Genomic DNA, 11829 nt, shown 5'->3' with positions numbered 1-11829 from the left:
TTTGGATGGATCAGTTCGCTTCGCTCTTGGTGTGAACACACCATGAGTCTACTACTCTTTTTTTTTTTACTTTACTCGTGTCTGGGTTCATGACATCACCCGGCGGCGAGCTGTATTCACATACAGTGCCATCACACTGACTGTATCTAGCAAGACACACGTCTCTACTGAGGTATGAACCCAAAATAAAACAGATTGTGTTGTGATTTAATATCAATAAACTGATCAAAATGATGCCGAAATAACTACATAATGATGCTGATTAGTAAAAAGTCTGAATTCATGCTTTGTCAGGTCCGTTACCATGACGACAAGCAAGGAACTTTTAAAATGCTTGTTTTCTGAATGGAGTCTGGATGGATCAGAGCTGGGCTATGCAGCTGCTTCATCAACACTCAACATGACGTCATCTAGGCATAAAAATACGTCAGCGACGTTGTTGTAAACGGATCAAAATGATGCTGAAATAACTACATAATGATGCTGATTAGTAAAAAGTCTGAATTCATGCTTTGTCAGTTCTGTTACCATGACGACAAGCAAGGAACTTTTAAATTGCTTGTTTTCTGAATGGAGTCTGGATGGCAAGTGCTCTAACAGTTCGCTTCGCTCTCGGTGTGAATACACCATAAGTCTACTACTCTTTTTTTTTTTTATCCATAAAAGCTTCATGTAGGACTCATGACCTCCCTTTTTTTTTAAATCCTGGAGGCTGGCACGTTGTCACGAGTTAAAGAGCTGATCAACACACTGCTGACACACACACACACAGGCTCAAACCCAGTAATGCAGACCCACGCACACACACTAAGACCTGCATGAGTACACACACTAATGGTGCGTTCACACCAAGAGCAACGCAACTTTTTGCGCAGCGCGATTACATATAAAGTCGATGCAAAGAGGCGAATAGACACAAATTCGCGCCGGGCGATGCCAATGACGCGAACACGCGTTAGTACATTGTTTATACATACGATAGTACATCATATCTGTACAGAGACCGAACCGAACTCTGTGTGGAAACCACAGACAACAATGTCTCTAGATGACGTCATGTTGAGTGTTGATGGAGCAGCTGCATAGCCCGGCTCTGATCCAACCAGACTCCATTCAGAAAACAAGCATTTTAAAGTTGTTTGCTTGTCGTCATGGTAACAGATCTGACAAAGCATGAGTTCAGACTTTTTTTACTAATCAGCATCATTATGTAGTTATTTCGGCATCATTTTGATCTGTTTATTGATTATATTATATTAAATCACACGCCGGGTGATGTAATGAACCCAGACACGGCGGCGTACGACATGTACAAAGCAGCAGCAGTGGTGGCGTCTAGTGTTAATGAACACAAATGATTCCCGGCGGTTCAACTCGTGCGAGTAAAGCGAGGCAGAAAATTTGCTTAGCTCTCGGTGTGAATGCGACATTAGACATCACTACCAGACTCCACTCTACACCACCGCTCTCACTCTTCTGTCTATTAACGCTCCGCTTCCTCATTACCTCCATCAGGCCGGTGACATCACATCCTGTTTTGGTGCCGAGGGCCGGGTAATGTAGTTAGACGGAAGGTCAGTCTGAGCGAGGCTTCAGCTGACGAGCAGGAGATGAAACATGAAGCAAGTGTCCTCCTGGTACTGTTTGTTTGTGCCCGCTGCTGGTGTTGGGTCTGTTACGCAATTAATTCATTAAAAGAAATCAATCATTGATTAATTGTTGGGTTGATTTAATAAGCAAATACATCAACAGTTATCTGGTTCCAGTTTTATATCATTGTAAAGTGAAGTGTTAGAACAGGTAATGCCAGACTTCATATGGAAATCTTCATATTTAAAGCTGTCCTGCATAGCAACAAAAATGCACGTGTGAGAGCTTCATATAAGATGTCAAACAAATGACTCAAGTCTTTTGGTGAATTTGGCTTTTCAGTTCGTCTTTGTTTTGATGTGCTCAGTCGTCTGAAGCTGCTGATAACTCCCGATACCTGCTGGATAGACGGCCAGAGCTACAGGTGACCGTCGTCCTCAGAGCTGCACGTCTGTGCTGTGAGTTTTCAGCTGGATCACCGACAGCAGAGACGAGTTGTGACCTGCACAGACTCTCTGAGCTACGTCAGCCTCGGTTACAACCACATCCAGTGTGAAGCAGGCTGACTGCAGGGCGACACCTTCTGCTAAATCACAACTGGTTTTAAGTTTAAACTGAATGTTGTTCGGCTGCTTGTGTTACAGCAACATTAAACAGATGATGTAACGAAACATTTAACAGTTTGTTATAGAGTCGTATGGAAGGGACTTCAGAAACTCTGTTCATCAGAGTGTCCTTGAACGCAGCAGCAGTTCCAGTGTGGTTTCTGCTGAACAACCACATGTTGATATGCAGGTCAGTGATTCTCAAAGTGGGGTCCATGGTGCTCTGCTAGGGGGTCCTTGGCGCTCTGCCAGGGGGTCCGTGGTGCTCTACCATGGGGTCCGTGGTGCGCTGCTAGGGGGTCCGTGGTGCTCTGCCAGGGGGTCCGTGGTGCTCTGCCAGGGGGTCCGTGAGCTCTGCCAGGGGGTCTGTGGTGCTCTGCCAGGGGGTCCGTGAGCTCTGCCAGGGGGTCCATGGTGATCTGCCAGGGGGTCCGTGAGCTCTGCCAGGGGGTCCATGGTGCTCTGCTAGGGGGTCCATGGTGCTCTACCAAGGGATCCGTGGTGCGCTGCTAGGGGGTCCATGGTGCTCTACCAAGGGGTCCGTGGTGCGCTGCTAGGGGGTCCGTGGTGCTCTACCAAGGGGTCCGTGGTGCGCTGCTAGGGGGTCCGTGGTGCTCTGCCAGGGGGTCCGTGAGCTCTGCCAGGGGGTCCGTGGTGCTCTGCCAGAGGGTCCGTGGTGCTCTGCCAGAGGGTCCGTGGTGTTCTGCTAGGGGGTCCGTGAAAAGTTTTCATTTTCATTCTTTTAAATTATCTTTTTTTTTTTTTTTATACAAAAGGCTTCATAGTCCGACGAATAATATTACAATTTTTAAATCTACACTTTCACCCAAGAGACCGCTGTTCGTGTTTTGTGTGAAACCAAAAGTTAACGTTCACTTTACTCTTGTTTTGTAACGTTGTTTTACATTACGTCGTTAAGGTTGTTACGTAATGTTACGTAAGAAAGTCTGCTACGGGCGTTATTTATTTATGAAGTTACGTTGTTAGGTTACATTTTTACGTTACGTTGTTACGTTACGTTGTTACGTTACGTTGTTAAGGTTGTTACGTAATATTGTGTATGAAAGTCTGCTAAGGGCCTTGTTATTTATTTATGAAGTTATGTTGTTAGGTTAAATTATTGCGTTACGTTGTTGCGTTACGTTGCTGCGCTACGTTGCTGCGCTACGTTGTTACGCTACGTTGTTGCGTTACTGTACGTTCTAATACAACAAATGTATAACTCTTAGAATCTCCAGATATCTTTACTACGTGTCTAATATCTCTAAGAGACGTACAAGAGGGGATCCCCGGTATATTCTCTATCTTGTAAGGAGTCCTTGGTGGAAGAAAGATTGAGAACCTCTGACGGAGGTGACTGAATGTGGACTGTGATGGATTATTGATTATTGATCAACAAGCTTCACGTCTCTGCAGCGAGATTCTTTCTGTGGAAGGACAGAAATCAACGTGGTCATTCTGACTGAGAGCTGAGGTCATCGCTGCTGTTACACTTCACTGAGCTTATCTCAGTGTGTGTGTGTGTGTGTGTGTGTGTGTGTGTGTGCGCGCGCGCACACACACACGCGTGCGTGCATATCGGGTACAAACAGACGTTCGTTTTGGCAGCAAACCAGACCAACAGAACTGACCTGCAATCAGTTTACATCCAACACGAGCTGCAGAGTACTAGTTGTGTGTGTGTGTGTTCCACCGTGAGGCCCCACCCTGCCCCGAGGAATGCTATGAATCATGGGAACTGAGAAGAATGCAATGGGAGGAAGTTGCCAGTAAATTGCAGACTCGACATATTTCGTTGGTTCTTCTTCTTCTTCTTATGGAGGTGAAGTGAAACCAGCAGAGTTAGCGGGTCCGGGTCCTCCAGCGTGGCCTCTGATTGGTCCACACGTGTAGACGGTAGTAACGGATGTTTATGAACCAGATCTGCAGTACGACTCTTTTAAACTTTATGATTTCACCTTTTTGTTGCCCTCATTTTGATCCCTTATTCATGTGTTCTTCTACTGTCAGATTGGAGCTTTGTCAATAAAGTTTTATTAAACTGTGATCTGGATTAAGACGAACACCTGTTAATGCAAACAGAGTATAGAAGCAAAGAGACACTTATTATATTTATAATATTTTTATTGTTCAACACAGGACGTTTCAGTAGAGACAGTTAAGTTAAGACAATAGAATAGAAATAATGTAGTTTTCCTTTTGTACGTCTCTTCGTAGGCGGACGTTTTACTGGCGTCTGATAGTCGCTTTCAGTCCAAAATGGCGGAATCAACAATGAAAATGCTGCTGGATCAGCAACTCAGTGGAAACATATCGATGTGTGACAGTAAACAGAGTTAATAATAATTATAATAAAATTATAATAATTAATAATAATGATAATTATAGTAATATTAATAATTATAATAAAAAATAATTATTAATAATAATAATAATAATAATAATAATTAATAATAATAATAATTAATATTATTATGGTTTCTGTCTGTGGTGGTTTCTCTCTCTGATGTCCATGGTGGCTGCGACAACAGGAAGTGAGAGGACAGAGACACGGCTGCCATCTTCCATCTCTTCCTTTCTTTCTCACTTTTCTCTGACGAGGGGAAACCCTGCGAGAGGTCGGCGAGGTCGATGTGGAGACGAAAGGATACGTGGGAAATGGAGTGTGACCACGGATAAAGAACTAAATCTCTCTCTCTCTCTCTCTCTCTCTCTGTCTCTCTCTCTCTCTGTCTCTCTCTCTCTCTCTCTCTCTCTCTGTCTCTCTCTCTCTCTCTGTCTCTCTCTCTCTCTGTCTCTCTCTCTCTGTCTCTCTGTCTCTCTCTGTCTCTCTCTCTCTCTCTGTCTCTCTCTGTCTCTCTCTCTCTGTCTCTCTCTCTCTCTCTCTGTCTCTCTCTCTGTCTCTCTCTCTGTCTCTCTCTCTCTGTCTCTCTCTCTCTCTGTCTCTCTCTCTCTCTGTCTCTCTCTCTCTGTCTCTCTCTCTCTCTCTGTCTCTCTCTCTGTCTCTCTCTCTCTGTCTCTCTGTCTCTCTCTGTCTCTCTCTCTCTCTCTGTCTCTCTCTGTCTCTCTCTCTCTGTCTCTCTCTCTCTCTCTCTGTCTCTCTCTCTGTCTCTCTCTCTGTCTCTCTCTCTCTCTCTCTCTCTGTCTCTCTCTCTGTCTCTCTCTCTCTCTGTCTCTCTCTCTCTCTCTCTCTCTCTCTGTCTCTCTCTCTCTCTCTGTCTCTCTCTCTCTCTGTCTCTCTCTCTCTGTCTCTCTGTCTCTCTCTGTCTCTCTCTCTCTCTCTGTCTCTCTCTGTCTCTCTCTCTCTGTCTCTCTCTCTCTCTCTCTGTCTCTCTCTCTGTCTCTCTCTCTGTCTCTCTCTCTCTGTCTCTCTCTCTCTCTGTCTCTCTCTCTGTCTCTCTCTCTCTGTCTCTCTCTCTCTCTCTGTCTCTCTCTCTGTCTCTCTCTCTCTGTCTCTCTGTCTCTCTCTGTCTCTCTCTCTCTCTCTGTCTCTCTCTGTCTCTCTCTCTCTGTCTCTCTCTCTCTCTCTCTGTCTCTCTCTCTGTCTCTCTCTCTGTCTCTCTCTCTCTCTCTCTCTCTCTGTCTCTCTCTCTCTCTCTCTCTCTCTCTCTCTCTCTCTCTCTCTCTCTCTCTCTCTCTCTCTCTCTCTCTCTCTCTTTTCTCAGGTACCTGTTGGAGCAGGATTTTCCGGGGATGCGGATCGGTCCGGAGCCGACCACCGACGGCTTCATCGCCGTGATGTACGGCGAGAATGAGGGCGTCATCCCCGGCAACGCCCTGGTGGTCGACCCCAAGAAGCCCTTCAGGAAGCTCAACGCGTTCGGAAACTCCTTCCTGAACAGGTAAACACACCAAAATGTCAATCACGTTTTGTTCATAATGAACCTTAAAGGGAGATTAGTCCAGTATTTAATCCTCTTATCAACATGGGAGAGGACAAATATGCTGCTTTATGCAAATGTATGTATATATTTATTATTGGAAATCAATTAACAAAACAAAACAATGACAGATATAGTCCAGAAACAATGACTGATATTCTAAAAAAAAGGCCAAAATATGTCAGAAAATAAGTTCGAACAAAAGCTGAAAAAAGCCGAAAAAACACAAAAGTATGTCCGAAGATAAGTTCAAACAAAAGTCCAAAATGTGTCAGAAAAACGTCTGAAATATGTCCCAAAATATCTGAAAAAAAGTGATCAAAAGTTAGCAGGAAGGAGAACGGAGCTGACGGGAGAGCTAGAGACCACCTTGGAGAAGTTAGAGGAAGTAGACACGTGGGACTACGTCCGCTTTTCAAAATAAGGTGTTAACAAAGGGAACTGTAGATACTAAATACATCTATGGAAATAAGATTGATGGATTATATTCACCAGAAGTATAAAACATTATAAATTAAAAAGAAAACACCACTAATCTGTGAGGGAAATGTCTTTATTCTTTGATTTCTGGGTTGCTGGATAATAAATAATTCCTGACAATGATCCTGATATATTTGACTTCAGGACGTCTCTGACTACATACATGATGAAAATCAAACATTCTTACTGGATTCATTTAGAGATTTTACAAAGTTAAAGTCCCTAGAAGTGGATGATTTCACTTTTTCCGTTGGTCTAGTGGTAAAAAAGTTCACAACAATCACAATAAGTCAGAATATCGGATCAAATTGTTGTTAGTCGCAGCTGAATAAACCTCCTGACTCCGTCTTTGGACCGATCTCTCTCCACACACACTCGGATCCTGGCAGCTCTTCACACTTCTGTCGCTACTTTCCTCAAAACATTCACAACCCGGGAAATGACCTCTCCAGTCCTGACTGACATGTAAACACACACACACACACACACACACACACACACACACACACACACACACACACTCAGCTCGCAGCGAGGGTTTAAATTTAGCTAAAAACACTCCGGTCCAAACGTATTTCCTCTGTCCTGAAATATTTCTAAGAGTGGCAGCAGGAAGTGGAGGGACAGTGGACCTTTGAACTGTGTGTTGATGTGTGTGTGTGTGTGTGTGTGTGTGTGTTGGTGCGTGGTCGAGGCATTCCGTTAACCAGGAATCCCACCTCGTCCCGGTGTGATGGAGGAACCACAATAACTTATTGTTTCCAGGGGGAAGTGTGTGTGCGTCACCACGCGTCGGCGCGGCGGTTTTGTTTTGTCGACTAAATTTAACTTTATATTTATGACGAGGTGACAGGGAGGTCTCTCACACACACACACACACACACACACACACACACACTCACGCTCTCGCACACACACACACACCCACACACACACACACACACACACACACACAAACACGGCCAGGTTTATTAATACCCAAATAAAAATGAAACAAAGTTTATTTAAATCCTTTAAAATAAATAAATAGATGGACTTCTCCTGGTGAGACTGTTAGTGCTCTAAATGTGTCCATGTACGAATAAAAGAAGGATTACAAGCTAGCTGTGTGTTGGTGTTACGTTGTTAGGTTCCTTTGCTGAGTTCCGTTGTTAGGTTCCGTTGTTGCGTTCCGTTGTTTAGTTCCGTTGTTTAGTTCCGTTGTTTAGTTCCGTTGTTTCATTCCGTTGTTGGGTTCCGTTGTTTAGTTATGTTATTGAGTTACCTTGTTAAGATACGTTGTTACGTTATGTTGTTACGTAATGTTGATACGTAATGTTGTTACGTAATGTTGATACGTTATGTTGATACGTTATGTTGATACATTATGTTGTTATGTAATGTTGTCATGTTACGTTGTTAGGTTACGTTGTTAGGTTACGTTGTTGCGTTACGTTGTTAGGTTACGTTGTTAGGTTACGTTGTTAGGTTACGTTGTTGCGTTACGTTGTTGCGTTACATTGTTGCGTTACATTGTTGCGTTATGTTGTTGCGTTACGTTGTTGCATTACATTGTTAGGTTACGTTGTTGGGTTACGTTGTTTAGTTATGTTATTAAGTTACCTTGTTAAGTTACCTTGTTAAGATACGTTGTTACGTTATGTTGATACGTTATGTTGTTACGTAATGTTGTCATGTTACGTTGTTAGGTTACGTTGTTAGGTTAGGTTGTTAGGTTACGTTGTTGTGTTACGTTGTTGTGTTACGTTGTTGCGTTACGTTGTTAGGTTACATTCTTTAGTTATGTTATTAAGTTACCTTGTTAAGATACGTTGTTACGTTATGTTGATACTTTTATGTTGTTACGTTATGTTGATACTTTTATGTTGTTACGTAATGTTGTCATGTTACGTTGTTAGGTTACGTTGTTTAGTTACGTTGCTAGGTTACGTTGTTAGGTTACGTTGTTTAGTTGCGTTGTTAGGTTACGTTGTTTAGTTATGTTGTTAGGTTACGTTGTTTAGTTGCGTTGTTAGGTTACGTTGTTTAGTTACGTTGTTAGGTTACGTTGTTAGGTTACGTTGTTTAGTTGCGTTGTTAGGTTACGTTGTTTAGTTATGTTGTTAGGTTACGTTGTTTAGTTGCGTTGTTAGGTTACGTTGTTTAGTTACGTTGTTAGGTTAGGTTGTTAGGTTACGTTGTTTAGTTGCGTTGTTTAGTTGCGTTGTTAGGTTACGTTGTTTAGTTACGTTGTTAGGTTATGTTGTTTAGTTGCGTTGTTAGGTTACGTTGTTCAGTTACTTTGTTAAGTTGCGTTAAGTTACATTGTTAGGTTACGTTGTTTAGTTGCGTTGTTAAGTTGCGTTAAGTTACATTGTTAGGTTACGTTGTTTAGTTGCGTTGTTAGGTTACGTTGTTTAGTTATGTTGTTAAGTTGCGTTAAGTTACATTGTTAGGTTACGTTGTTTAGTTGGGTTGTTAGGTTACGTTGTTAGGTTATGTTGTTAGGTTACGTTGTTTAGTTACGTTGTTAAGTTGCGTTAAGTTACATTGTTAGGTTACGTTGTTTAGTTGCGTTGTTAGGTTACGTTGTTTAGTTATGTTGTTAAGTTGCGTTAAGTTACATTGTTAGGTTACATTGTTTAGTTGGGTTGTTAGGTTACGTTGTTAGGTTATGTTGTTAGGTTACGTTGTTTAGTTACGTTAAGTTGCGTTAAGTTACATTGTTAGGTTACGTTGTTTAGTTGCGTTGTTAGGTTACGTTGTTTAGTTATGTTGTTAAGTTGCGTTAAGTTACATTGTTAGGTTACGTTGTTTAGTTGGGTTGTTAGGTTACGTTGTTTAGATATGTTGTTAAGTTGCGTTAAGTTATATTGTTAGGTTACGTTGTTAAGTTGTGTTAAGTTACATTGTTAGGTGACATTGTTAGGTTATGTTACGTTATTATTTTAACATGAACCATAATGTTTTTCTACCCTTAATCAAGTAGTAAACCTAACGAATCGTTTCACAACGTTAACCACGTATCATTGTGCGTTTCTGCAATTGCGATACGAGGTTGATATAAAATGTATTTATGACATTTATTTTTTTTTGGTTCAGAAACGTCGACACTCAACGTATCCCTTAGTTTGCAGAAACGCACAATACCAACATTTCTTCTGACGACTGGGTTGGTATAATAGTTCATAGATTATGTTATAATCTAACAAATCTAAAACTCTTAGAATCTGTAAATACCTTTAATACGTGTCTAATATCTCTAAGAGACGAACATGAGGGGAAACCCCAGTATATACTCAATATAAGAGTCCGCGGTGGAAGAAAGATTGAGAACCTCTAACTAAATCAAAAGGTGTTCAGTCCACAACGTTAGATCATGTAGAGCTGAAGGAAAACGTCTCTCTGTGTGTCCAGGTTCATCTGCTCTCAGATGCCCAATCAGGTTCTCCAGAGCATCAGCATCATCGACACGCCTGGTATCCTGTCTGGAGAGAAACAACGCATCAGCAGAGGTAATGACCTCTGTGTGTGTGTGTGTGTGTGTGTGTGTGTGTGTTAGCTGACTAAGCTGTTGGTCCGTGTGTGTTGTTGCATAATCGTCCTTGAGATTCTTTCACTTCCTCATATTGTATGAAGTCAGAGAGCCGTCGGCCTGCTGGGAGCCAAACGCCTCCTCATTCATTCATTCATTCATTCATTCATTCATTCATTCATCAGTTACAGGTTAAACGTACAGGCAGCAGAGGTCAGAGGTCACAGTAATAACTTCCTCCTCTGACTTCTCCTCTATAGCGCCACCATCAGGTCAAAATGTCATAGACCTTTATGATATGAGGAAAATCTGCAATGTGAAATAACATCGTTCAATATTGCGACGACGATATGACTTGCAATAGATTAATAAATATTAAAGTGTGCATATGAGTTATATATTCCCTATGTGAGACTTGTTGTCTTTAAATTCTGAATAGGATTATAATTGAATATTTTGAATATAACTAGGCTAAATGTTGTGTCTAGAGCGGCAACAGTAATGTTTACAGCAGCAGAGTCTCTCTATAAACTCATTAATATCTCACTGGGAAAATCTAAAATGTTAATAAATAAATAAATAAATCATGTTTATGCTTCATCGCTTTTCAGGCACTCTTTTGCGATGTTATGTTGTCATGCTGACACTCTAAAGTAAAGACTTTCCCATCAGCTGGACTCTCTGTTTACTGATAAATGTCACAGTAAAACTTTCTTTCTTTCTCTCACTTCCTGTTTTGTTTCCTCTGATGAATCCCTGCTGCTGATCTTCAACCACAACAGTTTATAAATGCAGATCTGAAACCAGAGAAACTGACCGACAACCAGCAGCTATCAGGGAGGTTTATAATAATGTAATCGGCGTCCGTGGACAGCTGCTGGGGTTGTACCGGTCACGTGGACGCGGTTCCATTCGTACTACAACTGCTGGTCCTCTTAGAGCCTGCAGGAAGGGGTTCCTCCTGGTTGTGGCTTCAGAGACTTGAACTCTTCGGGGTTTTGCTCGGTGATGAGGAGGTATAAAACCGAAGCTCCCAGGAGGAAGATCCATCTGCTGCCGAGGAGAAAGTTGTTACAAACCTGGTGAATGAGAGTCAGCAGAGATCTGGGAGTCAATGACAGCTGGATGTTCTAACGCAGATTTCTTGCGGAGGGAAGCGAAACATTTAGAATGAGGAGGCAGGAAGTGTGAAAGCTTTTTACAGAGTATTTGAATCCGTTTAGTTTCTATTTACACGACGTGTGGATCAGTTTGTAATGATCAGCTGTGGATGTTCTTCTCTTCTTCAATAATAAACTATTCTAACAGAGATAATAACAGAAGAACTCGCCAAATGCTTGAGAAAATAGTTTGAATGAAATGATTGGATGTCCCCGCAGTGTTGCATGATGGGAGAATGCTGGTGATGTTGAATTAGTTTTCCAGTCCAGGAAAGCGTCAAATCTAATAAAACAATAAATAAATGTGATGGAGACGCAGAACTTACGAGATTTTACACAACTACAAACTGTCCACCCGTTGCGTCGCCTCACGTCTCCTTTGTCTTGGCCAAAAAGATGAACTTGAACACACCGCAAAGACTTCGTTCTGTGCCTGCATGAGAGGAATGGATACAGAGGATGGATGGATCAAACTACAGACCTAGAGCATTCAGAGGATGGATGGATCAAACTACAGACCTAGAGCATTCAGAGGATGGATGGATCAAACTAGAGACCTAGAGCATTCAGAGGATGGATGGATCAAACTACAGACCTAG

The 11829-nt window shown here is 42.1% G+C and overlaps 1 protein-coding gene across 1 annotated transcript in view; it reads left to right on the top strand.

Moving 5' to 3' along the window:
- The window catches only part of ehd4 (EH-domain containing 4), a 31666-nt gene that overhangs the window by 1659 nt on the left and 18178 nt on the right, over nt 1-11829 (top strand). The window contains exons 2-3 of the mRNA XM_037796276.1: nt 5861-6037; nt 9953-10050. Coding sequence (XP_037652204.1) covers nt 5861-6037; nt 9953-10050 — 275 coding nt within the window. The remainder of the gene's footprint in view (nt 1-5860; nt 6038-9952; nt 10051-11829) is intronic.

This window comes from Sebastes umbrosus, chromosome 16 (assembly GCF_015220745.1).
Source record: "Sebastes umbrosus isolate fSebUmb1 chromosome 16, fSebUmb1.pri, whole genome shotgun sequence".
NCBI classification, from domain to species: domain Eukaryota; kingdom Metazoa; phylum Chordata; class Actinopteri; order Perciformes; family Sebastidae; genus Sebastes; species Sebastes umbrosus.
The sequence above is the reverse complement of the archived record's forward strand: the minus strand, read 5'-3'. Positions and strand labels throughout refer to the sequence as shown.